Source organism: Nelumbo lutea, chromosome 2, assembly GCF_056320005.1.
Source record: "Nelumbo lutea isolate HS-2025 chromosome 2, American lotus-T2T, whole genome shotgun sequence".
Taxonomy (NCBI): Eukaryota; Viridiplantae; Streptophyta; class Magnoliopsida; order Proteales; family Nelumbonaceae; genus Nelumbo; species Nelumbo lutea.
Genome location: NC_142685.1, coordinates 22,865,154 through 22,891,418, shown reverse-complemented (window position 1 = coordinate 22,891,418; position 26,265 = coordinate 22,865,154). Strand labels below are relative to the sequence as shown.

General features: G+C 37.1%; 2 protein-coding genes across 4 annotated transcripts; one reads left to right on the top strand and one right to left on the bottom strand.

The window, feature by feature from the left end:
* Positions 1-1,931: 1,931 nt before the first annotated feature.
* Positions 1,932-14,814, bottom strand: LOC148869167 (RAD3-like DNA-binding helicase protein). Of its 3 annotated transcripts, none has more exons than XR_016107633.1 (10): positions 14,487-14,814; positions 13,763-14,383; positions 13,587-13,675; positions 12,114-12,464; positions 10,734-11,036; positions 10,406-10,651; positions 10,093-10,314; positions 6,475-7,051; positions 5,027-5,427; positions 1,932-4,035 (listed from the first exon to the last, which is right to left on the bottom strand). XR_016107633.1 is itself a non-coding variant. In XM_088971864.1 (9 exons), the coding sequence occupies exons 1-9, from the start codon at positions 14,602-14,604 to the stop codon at positions 5,213-5,215; spliced, it is 2,742 nt and encodes a 913-aa protein (XP_088827990.1). In that variant the 5' UTR covers positions 14,605-14,814; the 3' UTR covers positions 4,854-5,212. The 3 variants fall into 3 exon arrangements, 1 of the variants encoding a protein (XP_088827990.1); XR_016107634.1 differs by having other exon boundaries at positions 5,073-5,427; XM_088971864.1 differs by lacking the exon at positions 1,932-4,035 and having other exon boundaries at positions 4,854-5,427.
* A 9,197-nt stretch (positions 14,815-24,011) lies between these two features.
* Positions 24,012-25,008, top strand: LOC148869166 (large ribosomal subunit protein eL37z-like). Its single transcript, XM_088971863.1, has 4 exons — positions 24,012-24,057; positions 24,172-24,307; positions 24,465-24,566; positions 24,715-25,008. The coding sequence occupies exons 1-4, from the start codon at positions 24,055-24,057 to the stop codon at positions 24,756-24,758; spliced, it is 285 nt and encodes a 94-aa protein (XP_088827989.1). The 5' UTR covers positions 24,012-24,054; the 3' UTR covers positions 24,759-25,008.
* Positions 25,009-26,265: the final 1,257 nt, after the last annotated feature.

Sequence of the window (26,265 nt, the reverse complement as noted above, 5' to 3'; positions counted from 1 at the left end):
CCTAAAATGGGCCCAAACCCAGACCACATATTCGGGCCAAGCACATTGGCCCACTCCCATCTCAGTGATTCGCTCAGCTTGAAAAAACAAATTTGAAAATGAATCCCACCACGGCACTGGAAAGGCATGATATGAACGATTAGATTCCTCTTTTAAAATAACTACACCATGTTTGGAACTAGTGCCTCTTTTAAGAGGTGTTTTTTGAGAAAATGGTGCTGCATCAGCATGCCGTCTTTTTTTTTTTTTTTTCTGGGACCATTGCTGGTTATTGCCACAGCTGTTACTATTGCTAGTAACAGTAAAAAAAAAACACCAAAAAGGGAGTTAATTATTTAAATTAACCAATAGAAAAGTAAATAACAATAAATTACAATAATTTATGATAATTTCCCAAAAAATATTAAAATTGCTATTGATTAGTGGTGATGTATAGTAAGTTAATTATTTAAATTAACAATAAATTAATATAAATCATTTACTTTTTAAGCCTAAATTATTTACTATTAAGAAAAACAAATGTAATTATAGTAAAATTAATGTAATTATGATAAATTACATTATTTTAATTAAAAGTAAACCATTTATTGTTAATTAATGTAAAACCAGGTATGGTCGAAGTCAACCAAGTAGTATATATGGTGTGGATAGACAATAATTTTCCTAAATTATTTAATAATTATTTATTGAAATAATAATAATGGATTGTTATTTAAATAATTATGAAGCAATTTCTAATAGGTTAATTTCCTAATTTAATTTTACTAAACTTTTTAATAATTATTTAGTTGAATAATAATAATGGATTATTATTTAAATAGTTTTAGAGAATACTTTTTTCATAAATTAATTTCTTAATTTTTAACTACTTATTTAAAAATAATTGTGGATTATTAGTTAAAGAATTTCCCTAAATTATTTGATAATTGTTAACTATAATTATTAATTTTATAGAAATTAGTAAATTACACTAATTAGTAATATCTTTTATCAATAAATTATTATTGTAAAAATTTAACAAAATTTATTAAATTACACTAAACATTTATTAATAACCTAAAATTATTAAATAATGGATTGTTTATTAATTTTTGGTAGCTTGTCAAATTATTCAATATCTGTTATATAATGGATTATTTTTGAAATAATTATTTCATAATTTTTTATAAAATATTTTCCAGAAATTTTTAATACTTTTCGTAACTAATGGATTATTTAACAATAATGAAAGATGCCATGAATATATAAGAAACATTGAACTCCCCTTATTCCCCTCTCTTTTCTTGAAATCGCATCTATAGATATAAATATTATTTGATTTGGAAACAAAATCTTAATAAATCATGACCTTATTTTTATGGGAAAGTGAAGAGAATAGAGGGGAATTAGAAGTAGAATGAAGAAATCAGCTTCAGTCAGTGCAAGCTCCATTCAAACACCATTCAAATGGCCTTTATATCCTTGCATTGGAAACAACTCCGTACTTCTATGCTTTATTTCATGGAGAGATATTCCCAATGCAAGGCTATAAAGACTATTCGAATGGGGCTTGCACTGACTAAATCCGGTTTTAGCAGTGAATGAGAGAATAAAACATAAATTGAGTTAATTAAGGAAAGAAGTTAGGTTGTTATATAATGTGAGAGACGTGAGTTGGGGGAGGGAGGGAGAGAGAGAGAGAGAGAAATAACCCAATGGAAAGAGGGAAGGGAGAAGAATGAAGAGTGTGCTAAGAAGGCAAATTGGGAGTGGTGGGAAGGGGAAGAGGAGAGAACCGCAAGGAGATTGCAAGGTTGGAGTAGTGGAGCAAGGAGAAGCAATGTAACATACACCGTCTTGCTATATATACATAGATAACCTCAAAATATTCTGATTTAACCTATGTTATAAGATGTGGACTGAACACAAAACAGAAATGCTTGCCACCAAGCTCATGGGTCAAATAATTTGGTCATTACATTGACCTAATACAATCCGGGCGAATCATTGAAAACCAACTAGGTGATTCAAATTTGTATGGCCATAGTTCAACAATCCAGTCAGGTCCGAGTATTACAACATATTTGCATAGAACAAGACAAATACTGACATGGTTCGGTTTTAAAGGAGTATAAATACAAAAATGTAAAATGCAAATATATACAAAATACAATTTTGCATTCCAAAAATTTGTATTTGTATTCTTTTCAAACTGAGCCTATATACCAACAAGGTTTTTAAAACCAGACCAGACAAAATCGTTCTGGGACCAGTTCCCAAGTTGAACAGTCCGACCATCTGGTTCCTGGGTCAAACATATATACCAACAAGGTTTTTAAAACCAGACTGGACAATGAACCATTCTGCAGACCAGTTCCCAGGTTGAATGGTCCGACCATCTGCTTCAAATGGATAATCCCTTCTGACTTAAAAATAAAATAATAATAATTGCCAAAAATATTGTCCCAGTCGATTATTCAACCACCCAGGTCAACAGTTCGGTAACCAAATTAACGGTTTTGGGCCAAAAAAATGGTTTTAGGGTGAAATGAAACCAATCAGGTGACCGGTTTGAGATGGGTCTGATAAGGCGGCCACTTCAGGGTATTATCAAAGAAGGCATAATGGGAAGAGAAGTCCAGAGTGGTTTTGCATCCTGATCGCATCCATGTCTCGCCGTTTATGATGTCGGGGAACCCGCATCGAGGCAACAATAACATCATTTGTTTCACCGTCTTGGCGTCCAGGCTGCCCGTCTCCTTCAAATTGTAGTTCAGCTGGTATGTCTTGATGGCCAACTCCAAGTGATGGTCGAATTCATCATCGTCGTTATGGTGGTCGAGGTAGCCGAATCTCTGGAGATAGCGTTTAGCTTCGTTCAGACCTTTTACTCTCTCCCTTGCGGCTTCCTTCTAAGTGACGCAGCAACTGAAAGGCTTCTGGTCTGTCGGCTTCGCCATGACCATGAGACAGAGAGGGAAGACGAGGAGAATGAATGCCAGGAGAGAGGACGCCTGTGTAGGTGCCATTACTAGGATCTGCTTCATTCACGTCCTATACTACCCTTATTTAAAATAAGTGCATTTTCACCGAATGCTCATATTTCAAACAAACACCCTTAAACTTAGCCTTGGGTGTTGAGAAATTGACGAGTACATTAGTTAACCCAATTTCAGCTTCAGCCACCACGGAGTTTACGATCTCAACCACCTTAATAAATGGCTTGAGGTCCCATGGAGATTATCATTTCTTCTGATGAAATATTTCTTGCTTCATTGGCAAAAAAGAGTACTTCACAACTGATTCACTAAAAGATAAAGCAACTACTTATTCAGTTCAGCCACTTCAACCGTAACCAAACTGCCCCCTTCCACTTCCCAGCCACGTTCCAGGCGTAACATTTCATCTCCATGTGATAACCTTCAGACTTCAGCTCTATAATCCTTAGCCACATCTACATGCAACTTTCTAAAATGTGGCAGAGCTCCAAGGAATTCACTTCCCCCTCCTTGATGGAAGGAGGGGAGGACTATCGTCCATCGCCAATGGAAAACACTGCCACTTGACTCAAGTCACCATGTGAAATTTAATCTCCATTTGAACATGGGCGGCATGGCTTTGTTATCCACCGTTGGAACAAGTCTTCCTTCAATAGAGCCAAAGTAAACTCAGCTCCAAGTGGCAAAACATCCTCATCACAAACTATGGTGCCTAAGCTGCCTCCTGATTTAAACAATGAAAAGCATAGAAATTTGTAAGGTTGAGCGGTACAGGGCCTTCCTTTTGACAAGAATAAACCTGGCTACTTTGTCTAATTCTCAACTATCTCTAATAGATTATCTTCACACCTTCTTGAGACTTGACCACTAGAAAGTTCCTGTTCATCCATGGAAAACATAAAAAGAATGTCACTTTTTCCCTTCGTCCATCCAATCTCATTGTCCTTAGTTTCTCACACAGTTCAACTATTGGCCAGCTTTCCTCCATCAAGCTCTGTTATGCGTGGCCAGCCCACAATTTAAAAAGTGAAATCTCATGAGGTGACGAACATGCCTCCTGAATTTGATAAAAAAGAGGCACCATAAGTGGTTTGAAAACTATTCTATATAGGATTTTTTTTCATCTGAAGCCTATCTGTTTCTCTTTCAAGATCAACTAAGGGGATTTCTCAGACATGAATCATTTCCTTTATTGTGAATTCAACAAAACCAGCCACCATAAATGGTTTGAAAAACATTTTCTTAAAACAAAAGCAATCCAATGTTCTTTGTTATGTAGTGTTTTCCTTTCCCAAAAGCAAAACCATAAATACTTTCTTGAATTTCTGATTTCAATAACATTATTTCAACTGGTCGTTTGATACTATATACATAAAGCATAATAATTCATATAGAGATTCTGACCAAATGAACATTAGCCCACCCTTACTCGTAATTTTATATATCTTTGTTTTTACTTTGACCTCAGTCCATTTAAATGTGAGTTTGCATGATAAGTAGGAGCTTTAAATCAGCACTTGGCATCAGGTCTAATGGGAGATTTTGATTTTTGTCACACAACAAATAGTGACCCACATCAGCCTTAAGGAAGTAAACATGTTCTTGTTTTCGGATGTTTTATTGGTTTCAGAATTCAGAAACAAGGCTTTTTTTAATCAAACCAAACATGTTGTTACTTCATTTTAATGAAACACAAATCTACATCATTGCTTTTCCTAACATGGCATTGTTTAGAAACAAGAACAAAAACAAAGGCATTCATATTGTAGATCACCCTCTAAGTGAACATTGAAATTCCACTTATTCTTAACTATTTGAAATGATTATACTACTGGAATATTTGCCTACATTGTGATTGAATGGACAATGGAGCGATGAACATAAAGACAGCATTAGTAATAAATGTATGACAGGCAAAAAAAAGTACAACCAAAATGGATTAAATACTTCTATAATAAAGAAAATAGAAAAACAATAAATTAAAAATGGAATCAACCATATTGACAAAAGGAGAAAAAAAGAAATTAAATAAGCATCATATAAACTACCTAATTCCAAAATGGCAGTCAGAACCATGCATAGTTGCTTTCTGACCTTCCCCATTTGTAATATGGATCTCCAGCCTGTCCAACTTGTAAGATGATTCCAATGAAGCCGATCATAATGGCTCTGCACAAGGTTTTCTGCAAGCTAGATGAAATGGATATGTGATCCTGGATATGCATCTCTTGGAATCAAAAGACACCTCTCTTTTGATTGAATTTGAAGAACTGATGCAGCAGACGATGAATTTCTCCATAATTAGCAGTAGAAGAAACAAGTCGCTCATTTATCCATTTCGGAAGCTTGTCTCTTGGGTGAGAGAAGCTTCTTTTCAGGAGATCAGATGCATAGCGTGCATCAACCAATAAGATTGCTGCATAGTCATTTATATGCCGGATAGCTCTACCTAGAAACCATAATGATGGAAACATGAGTCAACTAAGAAAGACTGTTGCATTGTCATTTATGTGCCAGATGACTCTAACTAGAGAAACCATGGTTGAAGGAAAAGATGCACAGAACAATGAATTCCACCCCCTTGGTAGGTGAAACTCATACCAAAAAGAAATGCAGTCATGCACACTGGCACTCATGCAGTGGAGAGGGGTTATGAGTTATCACCACAGTGAGTCTAACTCAATAGGCCACCTAAGCCACACAGACACAGAAAGAGATTAAGGGGAAAAGTGACATAATTGGATAATATTTTGAAGCAAGGATCAAAATATTGATACAGATGGATACCCAAAAACCCCCATACCCATTTTGTATCGGTGTATCCATTCGTCTCCATGGTCACCAATACAGATATAATACACCCGATACAATATGATGCCCCGTACCGTGTCCAATATTTTGATCCTTGCTTTGAAGACCAATTAGTTTTTTAGCTTAAATCAAAGACCAATTTCCATTTGATTGCTAGAAATAAGAGACCATTCTCAACTTTACAGTTGTAAAAAAGAATGACATAGATTAGATGTTTGGGATCGGGTTAATTCTGGTTTAGGACATCTCTTATCTTGAAGATAGAGATGGAGTGGGTCGGTTAAGTGGTAAACCCACCTTGATCTGACCCTATTGAATTAGCGTCGGGTCAGCCTTAATCAGGTTTGGGTTTGGGTTTGGGTCGATGTCAGTCTGGGCCAAGCCCAATCCACTGACATAATAGCATAGTAAATATAGCCTTACTGAGCATAGAGGAACTATTCGTGAGACAGGCTGGGCAGGTTAGGTATCCCATTTTATTTAATCGGGTGACGGGTCAGGTCGTTTTGGGTTCGAGTTGAACAGAGTCCATACCGAATCCAACCCATTGAAATCCCCATTTGGAGACGATGAGTGGTGGGACCCACTTCAATGCATGTGCCCTTTGCATTGTCAAACCATCCATAGGGCCTATGTATATGGCGCAAGATCTACTTCAAAAAATCGTATGGTTCCTAGAACGCACCAATTGATTGATTTACAGCCTTCATGCAAAGATTTTCATAGTACTCTCTCCCTCTTCTCTTGCAACCTTTTAGAATGTCAAAGCCAGCCTGAACCATATCTGCATAGGAAGATTCATTACTAACTGAAATCTTGGGGGTGCTGCTGTTATTTGAAACACCCAATCCATCAATATGCTTTATTCTCTCCATCAACTCAAGGTCAGATGGATTCGGATAAGGAAGTCCAACCATAACCACACATCTGCCCATTCCATCACTGAAGTTGATACCTTCTGATATCTTCCCCCCAACCACAGCTAAGAGAATGGCACCATTGTATGGTACTGAATTTTCTTTTGGATCCCCATCTGACAATTTGACAATGCTTTCTTTGTATTCCTTGAGAATAATTTCCACATCTGTGCTACTTCTGGGTTCCCTGAAAACACGTTTTTTCTTCATAATCCTTGCAAGGATGCCTGAAGCATTCCATGCATCATAGACCTGTCTTTCGTACTCAAATGACGAGAAGAACACAACAATACCTTCAGGAACCACTGTCACTAAATTGCAAAGTAAACGACCCAGCTCTTCTATCTGTAAAGTAAACCATAACACAAATTATATAGCAATTAGTCATTATTCTCAATATGCATGCACCATAATCTATCCAACCCAAGAAAAGTTGAAAGGAAAGCATTGTTGAGTGAGTTTTGGGTTTCCATTGGAAATCAACCACAAGTCCCACGAAAAAGTAGTTTTAATTGGATAACTAAGCCAATAAGAAATTCTACTACAGACAGGTAAAATCCTAAGCTAGAATACCACAGGAAGAATAAGATAATAGCTCTTAGATTTTTCATGTACATTTAGCCATAGCAGTGTTTTAAAAGCACAAGGCACAAAAAAGGCACAGGGGTCAATTTGCGCCTGAGGCGCAAGGCGCGAGGTGAGGTGTGCGCCTTTTTAAGCAAGGCGCAAAAATTAAAAAAAATGCTGAAAATCATAAAATTATTAATCATAATATTAATAAAAGTGTAAACTTAAATTTTAAAATAAATGTTTTAAAAAACCTATTATCTAAATAAAATAAACAAACATAACATGTAAAGCATGTTCAAATGAGAATTTAATTTCAAGCATATAAAACTCATAATCTCTTTTTTTTCTCATTTACATTACTTCAAGTAGCTAATGTGGCATATTACATTCTTAATTCTACAAGCTGCCTTTGTGCCACACCCTTGGGGTGGAGCCCCAGGCCCAGCCACTAGACTCAAAAAAAAAAGCAAAAAGGTGTCAAATTTTCAAAAGGCGCGCACCTGGGCTGAGGCACAAGGCACACCAAGCGTGCACCTTTTGAAAGGGTTGTGCCTAGGACCTGGGCGGGCGCCTAACCTAAAACATGCCTCAACTGTGCACCTAGGCACGCCTGAGGTGTGCCTTTTAAATCACTGAGCCATCTACATCTCAACTATCAAATATAAGCATTTCTCCTTTAGTTCTCATTTTCCACAAAATTGGTTATAATTCATAAATTTGAACTTCATATTGCCAAGGCAGCATAGCTTATTTGGGAGGTCACTTATGGTAATTATGTTTTGTATTATATTCAATCGATAATAAAATAAATTTATATTATTTATTAAATTTAAAGTTTGTTTCCATTATTTCTAATTTTTTTCCTTTAGTAGATCTTTTTTATAGGTAGTTCCCTTATTAGATATTAAACATGAAATATAGCTTAAGGTAACAGATACAATGATTATAAAAGCAATCATATCATTCTACATTATAAAAAATGAATGCACATTAGCATGCAAATGGAAGCATAATCAATCAAAATTCATGCTTATGATGGGAAACTCAGCATCTTATCTTAGTTGAAGGAAAAATAATGTGTATGCCTTGATATATTTGCAAGACAATTGAGCATGGTGTCATGATTGATGTCCTGCCTGGTAACCTTTGAGCATTCTGTTAAATGCTTTTTTTACTACCATATCACGCCTAAGTGGGAACATTACAAATATTCGCTCTCAATTTTACTCTGAACACCTTATATTCTGTTAAAGAATGTGTTTTTCCTCACTACTTAGCCCAGCTTCTTTTTGGACTTCTCCTGGTCAACTTAAGAACTTTCAACTTGCGACAAGTCACTCACACTGCAAACTGCATCAACTTGTCAACAATTGCTGCTGACGCATTCCTCTTTTTTTTTTTGATAAATAAAATCATCTTCCATTATTTCAAAGATTGATTACATGAAAATCCCCTCGAGCTGCCGCCTCTCCAAACAGCAAATACATAAACTACAACAGAGATTAACAAGAGTTACAGTTGCTCCCAGAATAACGTTTCCCTATTTGTCCATGGTTTTGCCAAGACATCGGCAAATGCATTAGCTTATCTCCCAACCCACTGTACTGTTATAGACATATTTCTTGTCAGCCATTTGAATTTTTTTAACTCATTTTTTGTAGCCCCAAGTGACATCCTCCGGAGTATTTAACCAATCCACCACTGTCTTAAAATCCCCTTCAATCAGAAGCTGCTCCACACCCACTTATTTTGCAAGAAGTATTCCTTGTATTGCAGCTAACAGCTCTGCCTGGATAGAGTTCCCAACACCTAAAGGGCTAGAGTAGAGTAGGACAACCTCTCCAGCCTCATTCCTCAGCATACCTCCCATCCCAGAGGGACCCGGGTTACCCTGGTTACTCCCATCAAAGTTCAGCTTCAAAGAACCAAGAGGAGGGAGGAACCCAACTAGTCTACCCTTACCTTGGAGGAGGAACAGCTTGCTACTAATAACCAATCCTTCCAACAATCAGTAAAAGAGAAGTGGTTAAACAATTCTAGGGTCTTTAACCAATGTATTGACCTATACATAGTGCAGTCCTTTATGCTATGTTTGGTTTGAAGGAAAAGGTAGGGAAATGTAGGGAAATGTAGGAAAACTATACAAGGTTTGTAAAGGTTTCCCTACTTTTTCCTTCAAACCAAACACAGCCTTAAGGCTTGACTGCTCCTTCCTTTTTCCTAGAAGATCCTGGCACTCCATTCACTGTCCATAACAATGTTGCTCTCATGCACCTCCACATTTTCCTTCCTCTTTTATGGGGCCAAGAGAAAAGAAAGAAAAGGGTTAAAGATTATGCTTGCTTCTGCTGGCATATCCCACCTTACTAGTGTATTCCTCTTTGATACACTCATCCTTGATTTTACCCTTTCTAGTTTTGCCAGTCATCCATCTTAGCATCCTCACCTCTACTACACTTTTTTTTATATCTTCTTGACCAGTAGATGTATTTGTTACCCAGCATTGCACCAAAATGAATGGTCAGTCCTATAATTGTCTAAACTATATGTCCTTGCTTTGAGATAATCATTCTCTTAATGTAATATACTCCTCAAATATATGTAGGTAGGTAGGTAGGTAAGTAGGCCAACAACTAGCCAAGGTCTGGCACCTAGGCTAAACAACATTGGGTCACAATTACTGACACATGAGATTCCTCGGGAGACATTACTTTCTCACGGACTAGATCATTTAGGTTAAAAAAAAGATCCAGTTGATAAAAATATGGAAGCACTTCAGAAATATTAAAGCAGATGTAATGCTATAATATACTAACCATGATTGGAGAGCTCCTGGAAGAGTAGCTAAAATCAAAAGACAGACCAGAGGGTCCATGAGAAACTGCAATTGGTAAAACACTCTCTGGAGGGACAATATGACCACAGGAAAAGAAATTCAACTGTTCAGGCAGTAACCATGGGAATAGTCGTTCCCTTGTCTCCTCTATGGGCTGCAGAGTGCCCCCTGCTAAAATGACAGCATGTGCTTGATCTACAATCTGTAGAATTTCCATACATAAAATTGGGTTAAGAAAGCAAATATTTTCCAGCAACAAGCATGTGCTAAATGCAGCAATCTGCAGACAGAACCTCAGAGAAAATCTTCTCTCCAGCAAGCATAACATATTTCAAATATCCTTCTTGTTGTCCGGGGTAAGTGGATTTTTTCCTTGAGATTATTATCCTCCCATCACCATCACTATTTGTTAGTGAAAGCAAGAAATCAAGTAGTGAGTGAAAGGCAGATAAAGTGCTTCCCTCTCCACCACTTTTTCCACCATCATCAAGTGCAGAACCTCTCTGCAAACTGGCATGCTTATCTCCATACCCACTCACCTGAACAAAGAAAATACTTCAACTTCCTGAGAAGGAAAGAACGAGAATTGAAAGGAATTTGGAAGCACAAACAAGTAATTACCTTGTGAACGATATTGCTCTCCTTCACATAGTGCTGCAATTTAACCAAATTGATGTTGTCAATATCAAGAGAAAACAAAAAATCATTGATGGTCATTGAAGAATCAGGGAGAGATTTCTGTCCAGTAGCATGTCCATTCCTTTGACAAATATCAATAGAGTCTGCACTCTTCTCATTAAGTAACAGTCTGAGAAATGCTCGAGTTAGAACAATCAGAGTTTGTATGTATCTTCGATTGCCAGCTCCTAACAGTTTCCGGAATCTATCAAGGTACAGCTCTAAGTGGGAATGTACCTGCTCCAACTGAAAAGCACGAAGCTCAATAGTAACCAACCTGTAATGATTTCAGTTCTCAAGAACTCAAATACCCGAAAGTAAAAGTCTTGGCATTGCCAATAAAAGGAATTTTAAAAATAAAGTGAACAGAGCAGGAGTGCCAGGAGAAGCAGGAATAGAAGAGACAAATCTGAAAAGTTTGAAGGTTTGTACACAAAAAGTGTGCATGTGTGTACGAGTGGTTGTCCCCATTTATTCTCTCAGTTATTATTTTGTCTACAAGAATCTCCAATATTTTAACTCTATACACTTAATTAACCCCATATTAAAGTGAATTTTTTTTCTTCAGTGGGGACGCAGGGTTTAAACATGGTCTAGGTATACATGAAAACTTGCCACTTTAATGAGAAAAGGTAAAGCCAGCTAAACATACTAAATAAACACTTCTTTGCAGTTTGTTCTTAAACCCATCCTATTCATATCATTTGAATGCAAAGTACAATAATTCTACTAAAACAAGAGGAAATTTAAATGGATGACCAAGGACATTGAAGTTCGACGCACATGGGTAAAGAGAAGTGCAAATTCATTTGCAGATGGCTTAGCTAAGCAAGGGGTGAGTAGTAGTTCTGTTTTTTGGGCTCAGTTGTAATCGTTCTTGTATTTGGGTGTTTGTTGGCAGTTGTGGGGAGTTAAGATATTTTAGCTCCCCTCCTCTGTAATCTTTTTCTTAACCATTTAATGAATCTTACTGTTATTCATCAAAAAAGTGTAATGTTGTGTTACCATGGATAAAACCAGACCATGTTAAAGAATAGCATGTGCACTCCCAACATTACGAATGGTGGTTTAGCTGTGGTTCCATTTCCAGATATTCAAACAATGGATCACATTGTACATGGGATTTTCTGATTACTGTGTTCCAAGCCTTTTAATTCATTCAAAGTGAAGTCAATATTCATAAAGAAACTACAGAATAGATCATGCATTAAAAAAAAAGGTGGTTTGACTAACTAATCATAGTTGAGAACAACTACTTAGCCAAGTTTGAAACTGTCTCTCACAATAATAGATAAGAAATGTAGGAGATGCAAAAACATTTACCTGTGAAAGCATAATTTTTGAATCATACATGCTGGTAAGAGAATCTGCTAGATTGTGAGCTTCATCCACAATCACAATGCTATTTTTCAAATTCAAACCAAGTGATTCCCGAGAAGACTTCAAAAGAAGAGATTGATAAGGAAGGACCACAAGATTAGCTACAGAGACCATGCTCCGGGAGCCATAGTATGGGCAAGTCCCGATCCTTTTGCCAAGCTGAACAATATCCTCAATATCCAAGGCACCATATTGAGAGGCCTCAGTCTTGAACTGCTTCTGTAGTTTGTGCTTTCTAAGCAAAGGACATCCAGAAGAAGTTTTCATTCTACGTATTTTTCCTCCAGCAAGGACCTGTGAATCACTGTTAAATAATCAAAAAACTATTTCATGACCAATATGAATTTAGATATTAAGAATAGTTTAGGACGAATTACATTAAATGAATAAGCCATATTCTATAAGAACATAACCACTGAGGTCACCCATCAGACTGGAGATTCCAGTTCCACTTGAAAACACTTGGATGTCTACCTTGGCTATAAACAAGATGGATTTAGTAAAGTAGATAGAATTGGTAATCACATGCCATTCAACCTTTCAGAGAGTAATTGAATTGGTTTCATTCACAGCCTATAATGGGAATCTACAGATCTGGCAGCTGGGATTTCAGACCAGATCTCTATGGCATGACATATAACTTTGACCACTCCACAACCTATTTTTTCCAAAATTTCTTTGATATTTTAAACAATAGCACAAAAGGCAAGAGTTCAATAAGTAGATTTTTCTGCTAAGGTGGCAACAATGTTCACTTTGGCAATTCAAAGTCTGATAACTAATAACTGCCACACCACGTAGTGAACCTTCTAATTCCAACTGCCTCACCTTTAACAATACATAGACTATCCTTAGCACTGAAAAGGTTGAGGCCAAATGGGGCAAGGAAGCAATACAATTTGGATCAGTTGAATGGTTTAGAACATATTTCTTTTAGAAATTAAAACTGTCCATCAAATTAGTAGCTAATAATGAGAAAGCAAACTCCTGCAGTTAATGGGGAAACAAACTCTTTAAATGAGACTTTATATGATGATGGTGATGATGATGCATCATTCAATGCAGCTTCTAGAAAACATTGCATGCCAATGAAATCATCACAAACATTTTTGGACCCCCCAGGAGTTCTTCGGGTGTTAAACAATCACCACTAAATTGGTATCCATTCCCATGAAAATATGAGTTAATTTAAGTATCCAAACCCTGTACTTTTGTTCCGGAATGTTCCCAGCCCAAAATTTGATGGAAGTGTTAAATTTAGCTTAGACAAAGTAGAATGAAGAATGACAATCTATTGAGAATATATGAATCTGAAGGAAAAGGTTAATTGACCTGAATGGAAACAATGAATCTCAACAAAACAGCAAAGCAACATCAACTAAAACGTGAGCAGGTATCTTGGTTAGTGGGTATAACCTTGATTTTGGAAACTTCTTTTTTGTTGTTCTTCTGAAGCTCCAAGCATCGTTCATTGATCCGTGTGGAATTCCCAAGCTTTAGGACATCTGATTGAAAATAAATAAATAAAAAGCATGACAGGGTTGTAAGGGATCACACATAAAATTTCTCAATACTAGAATAAATAAATGTACCTTCATTAATACATAAGTTTTTCCTGGAGCCCAAACATACGGTTTTTAACTCGGAAGAAAAATTTGTTCTCCTCAACTCTTTCACGAACTGAGAGAGCTGAGAATGTGTGCGGCTGCAGAAATAAACTTTGAAACTCTCCTGTTCTTCCTTATCACTTAATTGCCCCTCCTCCTCATCGCTGGTTGAACTAAAACAACTTCTACAATCCTTCCTCTTTGGTTTCCCACCAACTACACCTTCCTCTTCGCTCTCATACTCATCCAACAAAAACTCATTTTCATCTTCCAACTGCAATGCATCTCTCGTCTTCTGAGGCTTCCCAAGCTCCTCCTCAGAGAAGTCCTCTTCTACCGCGCTCTTACAGAGAAAATCTCTGCAACTTCCCGTAGACCTTCTCTTATCAGAATTTGCCAATCCATGAGCAAGATTCTTCGTCTTCTTCTTCTCCTCCTGTTCCCGGTCTTTCTTTTCTGGAACGAAACCCTTCATCCAATCAGGTTCATCATCAGACGCAGACTGAGCTCCAGATGTTTGATTCGTGACGGAGTCTGCATCAACCTGCTTCCTATCAACAACCCACTGCAAAACGCTGCAAATGATGCTTAGGGTTTTCCCGGTCCCTGCAAAGGAAATACATTAGAAGCTCGAGACGGAAACCAAAATGTAAAAGAACAAAACGACATAAGATCGGAGGGGTGGGAGATGGAAATTGTGAGAGTGTACCTGTAGGGCTTTCAAGCATGGAGACACCTCCCTTGTCAAGAAAACGATAAAGAGCATTCATGAAATCGACCTGTATGGAATAGGGCTCGAAGGGGAACCCGGGGAACTTTGTTTCCATTTCGTGCTTCCTTTCTCTCTGCTTCGTGGAACTCGTTGTTATTCAGTTCAGTTTAGGCTTGTCACCATGGCTGATGGCTCATAGCTCGAGTTTTAGCACTTCGCTGAACCTCTTTTTTTTCCCGCGCTTTTGGGGCAGTCTGATTCAGCCATCCTTGCAGGCGTCAGTACTTCCGTAGTGACTAAGGACCCGCGAACCGCTCCCCGGTTGATTGGATAATGCTAACCCCCACAAAGATGGATAATGCTAACCCCCACAAATATCGGGTTGAATCCGATCTTAACCCAGCCCTATATGTGGAGTCCCCAACCCGGTTGGCCTGATTGGTTTTACCCATGTTTGTTTGGGAGTGATTAATGCTTATAGACTTGTTCATGAGTCGGGTTAATGTGGGTAAAATTTTGAAAACACGTATTGTTTTCTTTTTTTATTAAATAAAAAAATGTTTTATTTATGTTAAAAGCCCTCAAAATCCAAAAATAATAAAGATCTCACTATTACTTAAAAAATGAGAATATGGACATATATTTTTTATTAAATAAAATATACTTTATATTATATAATATATATTATCAAATCAAGCTCAAGCTTGGGCCAAGCTTTTTTAAGAAAGCTTTAGCCATGCCAAAAAAAAAAAAAAAAGAAAGAAAAAGGTCAGGCATAGTGTTTTAGGCCTGAACTTTAACTAACATGCCTAATGTCATGTCTAAGCTTAACTTAAAATGGACTGGCCTAGCCTGACCTATTGGGTTACCCAACCCATGAATAGGTTTATATATAAAGGGTAAATTGAATACTAGTACCTTATACTTTGGGGTAATCTCACTTTAATACTCGAATTTTAAAACGTGCCAATACACTACCTAAACTCTTAAAAACTAAGCCACATTGTTAAAAATAAATGTGAGTAAAATCCCAAATTCACCACCAATCACCAATCTATGCGGTGGCTAAATTGATATGTTAGTTGATTCTCTCCAACATAGATGCAAATTCAATTTTTGCAAAATCTAGCTTAAGGAGGGGTTACTAGTGGTGTGTATTGCCAAATATAATCCACCTCGTCTTGAAGATGCCTCGATACCATATTGAAGTCGTCCCTTTGAGTCACCTCGTCTTGAAGGAGGGGTTACTAGTGGTGTGTATTGCCAAATATAATCCACCTCGTCTTGAAGATGCCTCGATACCATATTGAAGTCGTCCCTTTGAGTCACCTCGTCTTGAAGGAGGGGTTACTAGTGGTGTGTATTGCCAAATACAATCCACCTCGTCTTGAAGATGCAAACAATGCAATGGCATGTTTTAAAATTCAGTTAGTAAAGTGAGACTACCTCAAAAGTGCAAAGTAATAATATGTAATTTTCCCTAAAAATAGATGTTTCTCCTAATAAGTGTTCATGAGTGTATTTAATTCACAATTGAGCTTGAGCCGAGCCAAGCTCAAACTTCCAAACTTTTGACTTTAGTAAAATTCAAGCTCAAGTCTCTAACTCGAATAGAGCTTGAGCCTGACAGTCTATTAGCAACTCGAGCTCGAATAACCATATATTCAGCTCAGCTTAATTCAAATCCATCCCTACTTGAAAATAAGCTCAATATTTAGGCTCAATTTAGAAGGAGTACAATACAAGTATGCAAAGTACAAAAGCTTATATTTTTGTATGTTTTTGCACTGTATATATTCGTATTTGTAATCTTTCCAAATTGAGCCTTAGGCTCCTTGCACACGTGCTTATCTTATAGAATAAGAATTATTTGAAATTATTTCCCAGCACGAATAAGTGTTTATTAATGTGGTTGCAGCCCAAAACAAGTGCTTGTTAGAATAAGCACTCCCAAACTTAACCTAAGTTGAGATATGATGAAGGGTTTTTTGGCAGCACCCTATTGTCCCGACTACTTCTAGGTGGTTGATGATTCAGAGGCTGAAGTGGAGGATTTTTGCTGGATGAGGACTTGGATGTCGAGCTGGGGGTAGATTAGGTGCCAAGCTGGGTTGATTGCTGAGCTAGGTAGCTTTTCAAATAAACCTGTAAGGAATCAATGTTAAAGGACTCGGGGTGGTTAACCCGGCGAGGTCGCTCCGATGATTAAGTTAGTACTCTCGTAGCAGATCGCGAGCTAAAAAGTCACAAGGTATGAGAGCTAGAATGTGCTTACTCACTTCTCTTGTGTCATTCGGGTTGGTGCCTTTATATAGGCATTGTTTGGTGTGGGCCTCATGCACCACACCCGGGATTTCTAGGAGGTCGTGCCTAACCAGTCTGAAATCCTCAGAGGTAACTGCCATGCATGTTGACAATCCTTCGAAACATTCGATACGTGGGCTAACTTCCGATAAACCTAGGAGCATCGAGATATGCATGCCAAATTTATCGACAAGCACATATTGCAGGTCACCGCCTGGTCCCTAGTCAGGTCGACAAGCCCTCGAGGGAGGTCGCTCATCGCGTCGAGGTCATTTGGCCGATGACAAGGTGCTACAAGCTGACCTTGGATAAGGTGCTACAAGCCGACCTAAGTTGTGGCCGAAGTCGTCAAGTCGGTGGTAAAGGAAGGTCGCCATGTCGAGGTAAAGACGAGCTACAATATGGAACTCCAAATCATCACTTAGGTGATGTCTAGGTGTCATGTAGTCATTATGAGATGCCATGCGTTACGACGTGACTGGAGGGCCAAATCCGCCCTCATCAAGTTCAATTTAGTTTTGCATTAATATATGTGAAATGACATAATTATCATGCTCTTTAAAATTTTTGCTTTTGAACTTGAAATTATTGACATAGATATATGCATGGATAGATATATAATACACACATACGCTTATGGATGCATATTTGCACATTTACATGAAAGCTACATGTATGCATACATACATGCATACATGTCTTTTTTTGGAAGCCATATGCATCATTATTTAGATAAAATAAATAGTTGTTTAAATAATATTTATACATATAAATGTGAAGCATTCAAAACATGAATATAGTTATGATGCTGCGTCGGGTTTGGGTTTAATCACATAAGGCCTCAACCCTAACCAAATTGAAGTTAAATTGGATTCAAACTTTTCAACCTTAACCTTAACCCAAACTTCAAACCCAGGTTTTTTGGGCTCTCTAGAGGCGTCAACCACACATGGGTATTTTTTATACCATTGACAGTCTCTACTTAATCACTACCACACCAACATTCATAAAATACTTACACTAAAAACACAAATTAAGTGGTATCGGGGAAATATGCATTGGGTCCGGTGGATTGGCGTTTCTTTGAAACAGGGTAATATAAGGCCCGTTTGGCATCACTCACTGTGAGAGTTTCTATGGCTTATGGTGATTCTTGGGATGAGAGTCACGCTTGGTTAAAACCAGATGATCGATTCTCATTGAAACGAGATGAAAAAAAATGCCCCCCCCCCCCCCCCCCACCATAAAAAAACACTCATAAGAATTTGATTCTCGCGGCTCAATAATTTGAGTTCACATATGCGCCCCACAATACATCTCTTTATTGGGAACATGTCCCAATGATGAAATCATCATTTATGGTACATCATTGGGAGATGTTCCCAATACATGATAGGGATGTGCTGTAAAACGTTGTGAGGCGCGATCTGAATTCCAATTATTCTCACTACATCCTTTAAAATAAATCAAGATCGTGTGAGATCAAACTGTGCATGAGAAAATGGGTAATAATGTAATTTTGTATAAAAATATAAGACCGGCAAGCCCTAAGTCCATAATCCCTCATCTTTCATATATATATATATATATATTTTTCGTTGTCTTCAACGAGTCTCTCTCCCTCTCTTTGCTCAACGGTTCCTATGTCCAACGACTACAGAAGATCTGATCGTCTTCTCCGTCAATGGCCTTCCTCTCCAATAAAACACAACACAAAGTCTGTACTAGTGGTCAAGGGATCTACTTAACGACTCTCCCATTCATTCTATGTTTTATCAAATAGTTTTCATTTAAATGTGTTTTTCATTTTTTTTTGTTATCCAGTTGAAGCCTCGAATTGTTTTTTCTTTAAACTTTCTTCTATGGTTGGTTTATATCAGTTGGCAACTTAGTTTTCTGTTTTTCTTTAGAGTATCGATTACTTCTTCCTAGCTTTATTGCTTTGGAGTAGGGCTGCAAGACCAACCCTAGCCCAATCCTAACCCTAACCCTAACTAGATTCCTTCAACCCTAGCCCAACCTTCTTTCCATCCTTTAAAACCTTATAGAATTTATCGATTTTAGATATTAACTCAACTTTCACTATAATATATATATTAATCCTATGTTTCATTACTATTTGTTTGTTGACGTTATTTTTTTATTCATTTGGTACAAAATTTAGAAAAACAAGTGTTAAAAAACAAATATAGTTTTTTACGAGTTATGACTTACGATAGATTTTTCTTGGGCGACAAACAACATAAAGGAGATGAAGAATAAAATTTCCAAAAAACATAAAATAACATTATTAAGGTTTTAGTCTTTCTGATTAGGATTAAATGAAGTGATTATCTTAAAAGAAATACATGATACTATGTGGTGGGGACTATACAAATATCTTGCATCTAAACAAATCAATGTATATTATATATTACATATAACATATATTTATATATGACATGTACTATGGGTTCGGATTGGCTAAGGGGTCAACCCTAACCCAACCCGAAGTAAAGTCAGGTTCATGAATTTCACCCCTAACCCTAACCCGAACATCAACCTGACCCAACCCAACCCAACTTTTTCAAGTTGGGTTCGGGCCAACCTGGCCCAAGTTGCAGCCTTACTTTGGAGACAGCTTATTTTAAACAACATATTTATTCTAAGATTTTAGCATAATCCCAAACAATTCCAACGACAATTGTTTTTGGTGGAACGTTTGTTTCTTTATTTACTTTTTAATGTATTGTTTTTATTTTTCTATTTTAGTAGCATCCTCAAGTAGTTATCTTTGTTTTAACAATTGAAAATGTGTAAAAAATAACTTAGGCTATGTTTTAGAGTGCTTAAAAACAAATGATTATTTGGGCTAGGACCACACCATTAAGCACTTAATTTATTGGTGTATGGGAAATAAGCCCGAAATAGGTGCTTATTTTTTAAGCCCAATTTTCCAGTTTTTTTTTAAGTACTTATACAATAAGCACTTAACCAACTTCTTTCTTTCAAAACTATCCCTAGTTGAATTTTATAATAGTACTTCCGCAAAAGTGCTTTCATAGAAGTACTTTTATAAAATTACTTCTATAAAGGTGCTTTTATAAAAATACTTTCACATAAATGCTTTTATTAAAGTGCTTTCACAAAAGTACTTTTGTAAAAGTGCTTTTATTAAAATACTTTTATGAAACTTTCGTAAAAGTGGTTTTATTAAGGTGCTTTCATAAAAGTACTTACATAAAGTGCTTTCGTAAAATTTGAAAGAAAATGATGACAACATAGTCACAAAATGCTTATTTAAGTGCTTATTGGAGAAAAAGACTACCAAACACCCAATATGAAATAAATGCTTATTTTTTTAAATAAGCACTTGAAAAAAGTTGGGTGCCAAATGCAAATAAGTGCTTATTAGTATAAGCATGTATCCAATAAGCACTTATTTTTAACATAAGCACTCCCAAGCATGACCTTAATAAAAAGAAATGATATTTTTTTATAGTAGAAAATAAATAAATGACAATGGTGATTAGATAATCCAATTGTAAAAGTTTGCCTTGTAATATAAAACTATTAATTATCTGTAGACTTGTTCACGGGTCGGGTAACCCGACGGACCAGCCCGTATCGCCCCGATATTTTTTCAGGCTTTGACAAAATTCAAGCCCGTGGACTAAGGCTTGAGCTTTCTCAAATAAGCCCAATCTAATACTATTACATATAATAGGAATTTACATTATTTATATATAACAAATATATAATATGTATTTATTTATTAAATTATTATCATATATTAATTTACTATTCAGAAATTATGAAATAATGTACTAATTTATGGGCAAATTTCTTAAACTACCCTACTGTTTAGCTAGTTGACTAACGTGTTGTTTAACAATTTTTTTTTTGAAAGATCTGCTAGTAGACCTAATAGCCAAAAGATAATGTGAGCTTTTGCATTAAGATCTTAGTAGCCTGAAGATTATTCGCAATGAAAAAAGTCAAAAAACTCTATTTGGAGCTTATCGAAAATAGCCCAAAATGGACTTCACACATATTTTCATGGAGGCATCTTTTGGTGGCTAGATATTTTCCCAACCAAACAAGAAAGACCAAAACGTGAATTGTCGAGATTCTAAACAGCCGACATTCCATGTGGAAAGATGCACCAAATAGGGCCTAAGTCTATCCTTATTATTTAACTATTGTCTTAAATTACCATTTAGTTTTATCACAATTGACTAAAGCCTCCCCTATAACTTTTCATCACACTCAATCACAAATGACATCACATGATTGTTATTTAAAAAAAAAATCCGAAAATACCCTTTCAAATCTATCTCTCTCTCTCTCACCTCCTTCCCCGCACAGAAGATTGCTCTAACATATATTAACCAGAAAATCTTAGATTTGAGTATCTCCATGTTTAAAAACTCCAGCTCCATGCTCATTTGGTTGTCAGATCTAGTCCAAATCTTGGATCTAAGTATCTCTTAAATATAATACTTGAGACTCCATGTAGTCTCCCTCACCAAATCTCATATCAGAGACTTCAGTGAGGGAGACGGCATGGAGTCTCAAACCTAAGATCCGATGAAGGAGACGACATGGAGTCAGTCTAGATCTCATACTCATGTCACTCCTATGGTATCGTTTGAAGCTCAGTGGAATTTGGTGGTCTCCTTCGGCATCGTTTGAAGCTTGTTGGAATTTGGTGATCGACACCCTGATCTCAGTCCATACCCCTTTTCGATCTGCACATCGCAACTTAGAATCGGGCATCGACATCGGACTGGACCCCCTTTCTTATCTCTTTCTCTCACACATATCATCGTGATCACCCCCTTTTCCAATTTGCACATCACAACATAGAACTGGGCATCACACTCCTTGTGCTCCGACATGCTATGTTCCATGGCGGCGGAGCTTTGCCTCTCTGTTTGTTGAAATATGCAGTAGGATCCGTTTGTTGAAATAGGCAATAGGACAGAGGGAACGAGAGAGCAATTGTCGCCAATGGTTTGAGTTGCAGCGGTGGTGAGGAGAGAGAGAGAGAGGGAGGTAAGATATAGAGTTTTTGGGGATGAATAGGATGTGACCCGTGTGAAGAGCATGGCTAAACACTAGGGTGATGGGTTAATGTGCCTCACGTCTATTAAAGGACACGTAAGAATGGGAGTGTTCTCCGATGGAGAGTGGTTGATGGTTGACATTAATAAAGGAACAACAGTCCAAGTTTTATATTATGAGAAGATGCGTGGTGATGGAGAGAGAGACATCGGATTTGTTGATGGAGAGAGAGACATCGGCGCATGAAAAGGCAAATCTGTCATTTACAACTTCTAGATGATAAAGCAATGTTCAGAACTGAGGTCGTTCAGGGATGATGGGTTCTTTGCCCCAACCCGTTCCCAGTAATAGAGGTCGGAAACAGGGGTATACGTCTCAACCTTGCCTCCACTTCTCAAAGTGGATTCTCCGTAAGAGAAATTAGGAGGGTACAATCCCATGTTAAAAATCAAAACATTTTAAGCCCTAGGCAGTATTCTGGGCCACGCAATGGAGAATCTATAGAAATCGAACATCCATGTTCTTCAACAACTGAACATCTTACTGTTAATAAAGTGGTAAGAGATGGATAGTAGTTTTAAGTCGATTAGATTTGATACCCATGTTCTTCAACAATTGAAAATCGTCTTGTAAATAAAGTGGTAAGAGATCGATAGTTGTTTTAACTCGATATGATATATAACAGTTTGATCTAGAAGAACTGAATGTCTTCCTATAAATAAAAACTCCAAATTTTACATTACGAGAAGATGAGTGGTGATGCTTCTTCGCTGTCTTTTGGGTCCAAATGAAGAAGACTGTGAACAGTTGATTTGCTGGTGGAGAGAGGGAGAGAAATGAGAGAATGAGAAGAAGGCGGGAAAGTGGAGTTTTTCTCTTAAGGGCAAAAATGACATTTTATCATTTCTTGTTATGATTTAATGACAACAGAAATGTCAGGTAGGGGTATTCAAAGATAATAGTTAAACAATAAGGATAAAGTTAGTCAATTAACTAAACAATGGGGGTATATTAAGAAATTAGCCCTTAATTTATTAAATTATTATCTAATTAATGTAATATTAATTTATTAAATTACACAAAAAATAAGACATTTTATATGCATATCAGGCTTTGGGCTCCGGCACAAGCCTGAATACTTTTCTGCTAATAAGAGACAAAGCCCGACCCATCCCATAAATTGGTCTAATTATTTGTATTATAGATGGTTTTTAAGAGTTCAGATCCGTGCAAGATAGCAGAGGAACGATAGTTATAGCAATTGCTAGTTGGTATAGATTATTATAAAGATTAAAATATTGGACACATTTACATCAAAGCTGGACAAATCTCTTATCTTAATTATTCCAATCTTGATGATAAACTTGAAGCCAATTGAAACTAGTAATAATGTATAGATTGGAGCCATTCATTCAATATAATCTTTGAGTTGTAGTTGAGACTATTTGAATGTCAATGAGATGTGATGGATAACTATTTACAAATTGGCTTTATGTGGTTGTCTATACAATTAATTTGAAGAAATCGATTCATGCCAAACAGCATTCTTATTCTAAGAAATAAGATTTATGAACGTTTGCCAAACATCTACTTAAATTATTAGATTAAAAAAATTAGAATCCATTATTTTTGTAAGGATTTTGAGAAATAGAATCTTCAGAATTAATGCCAAACGGGGCCTTAAAAATTACGGGATGGGCAAGGGCCAAGACAATAGCAATAAGCTTTTATTAAAAAAGCGCTTAAAAATAAGTCAAAAATAACTTATTTTTTGAAATAAACACTTATCCAGCCTTTTTTTTTTTTTCCAAAAGCACGTAAATACTTATTCAAATAAGCATTCCCAAACAGGGGGCTATGTATGATAAAACCTGATTGAGCTTACATCCAATATAGCATTCAACGGCTGCATATTTTCTAAGCGAAGACACATATTTTGTCTGGCCAAATTAATAAAACCTTATTGGGCTGGGTTGGGTCTTAAGTTGCCGATCGGGGATAGGCTGAGATCCATAACATAGGTTCAGGGCCGGGCCGAGCCCAGCCCAATCTGGCATCGAGTTGTGGCTCTAGCCTATAGCTAAAATGCGCAGGTAACACAATCATCACAACCCTAAAACCCCGACCCGCCTTCTGATATAAATATAATGCATCCACCTTCGTCAACCTCTTGGCGTGAGAATTTCGAAGCTAGGGTTTCTCTGCAACCGCGGAAATGGTAACTTCATCTCCCGACTCTCGAATTTTAGATCCAAGAGAAAGAGAGTTACCTCTTTCTTGCAATCGAATCCGACATCCTGTGAACCCTAGGTTTTTGATTTGATGTGAGCAGGGAAAAGGAACAGGTAGCTTCGGTAAGAGGAGGAACAAGACCCACACTCTCTGTGTGAGGTGCGGACGCCGCAGCTTTCACCTTCAGAAGAGCACATGCGCTGCCTGTGGGTTTCCTTCCAGCCGCATCAGGAAATGTAAGCGAGCTATTCATCTAATTCTCTAGTTGTTATGTTATCTCCATTTATATCCTCCACACAGCTTTCTCGATCCCAATTTTTGATCTAATAGTCTGTCGCATACATTTTTTTTTTTTTTTTTTTATGATCTTCTGCGGTTTTGTTTGCGTTTCAGATAACTGGAGCGTGAAGGCGATTCGAAGGAAGACCACTGGAACTGGTCGGATGAGGTACCTCCGTCACCTCCCGCGCAGGTTCAAGAGTAACTTCAGAGAAGGTAAAACTTAGTCTCTTTATTTATTCTTTCGCATCTTATATTCATCACATTTCTCCCCATTTCTGTGATTATTTGTCCATTTCGTTCATATTGGCGTGAGTTTGGTTGCTATTTTTACTTAATTTTCTTTGTTGTTTTGTTTATTTAGGCACTCAAGCAGCTCCGAGGAAGAAGGGAGCCGCCTCCTCTTAAGTTAAACGTGCATCGCGGGACGTAATTTTGGTAGTCTATTATCGTTTCAGTCTCATTAAATCCTGGATACTAGTGTTTTTACCCGCCCCCTGATGAGTGTCTTAGCAGTAGAAGTTTTATCCTGAAGATTTATGGATGATAATTTTTATTGGTTTTTGTTGTTTTATTATTCGAAGCAATGGATTCTATTTGATGCAGTTTGGATGTTTAAGTTCCAAAGTACAATTTCACTTAAAATCATTCTCCTAAACACTCATCCCTGAAATCTATAAGAATGGTTAACTTTCCTAGCTTAGAAAGAACTGGGTTTTGAACTCATTTGTTCTTCCCGATGTCACACAAACGTGCATTTTCTTTGTTCTTTTGTTTTCCTATGTTGTTTGCCTAGATTCAGAGCTTAGCCTGTTGATTCACATTGGAGGGTGTAACGTGTTGTCATGAGGATTGGTTTATATAGTCCATTGGTTCCACTACCGGTTGCTTGTGCGTTTAATGTATTTTATCTATCAAAATTGCAAGCTATGGTTTGGGAAGTTCTGGACCTATTCGTTGGGGAAGAAAGTGAAGTTTTTTCAGAAGGGTTCTACACTTATGCTCAATGCAACTGGCTCGACTTGCTTTGTCAATGCTGCAGCTGAAATGTTAGAAGTTGCAATCACACTTTATTGGCTTCTGTATAATTTTAGGACATATATTATATAGATCAACACATGAAAAATATACACTAAACCCTGTTAAATGAAGAAATTACATAACTTGGTAAAATTTTAGAGCACATGTGAAATTAGCATTGAAATGCAGATGGCATTCTGAGAATGTATTGCACCCATTCTATCAATTAGAATCTAGAAGTTCAAATAGATAGGAGCATGTTTGAGGACCTGATATTTTTTATTTGAACAGTTGAGTTCTTCATTGCTATGATTAATGCCTACGCTAGATGGATCACAAGGTAATCTAAATTGGCATTAATTGCATGGTTGCTAAACCATGGATTGATTGAGTTCTTCCATATGGACAGTTGGGCAGCACCTTGTATAGAGACTAGAGTTTTTGGTTTTATATGGGACTGCTTTGGTGATGATACTTGTGTGCAACCTGCAGATATACCAACATACACCTATTTCTTGAATAAAATGTGGTTGAACTAAGAATATAATTTCTGACTACAGAATCAGATTTGGTTTTCGGAGGTGGGTTATTGTACTGTTGGAGATGCCAATAGGTCCTCATTTTGAAGGTGCGAACCGGTCTGGTAGGGTCTACTGCCTGCTTATAGCCGGGGGCATTTGGATCGATTGATTCCCTCCATTGACCCGGTTGGGGGCCATGGCCCCATGGCAGGGGAGATTTACAAAGATCAATGTGCATTGATTGCTCTCCAGAAACATTACAACTGCAATCTTATCTTTGATGAAAGCCTCAAAAAGACCTACATTTCACCCTCCATTCCATGCCTTACCATCTCAATCTGATTTTTAGCAGTGAAACTGAAGTTAAAGAGAGT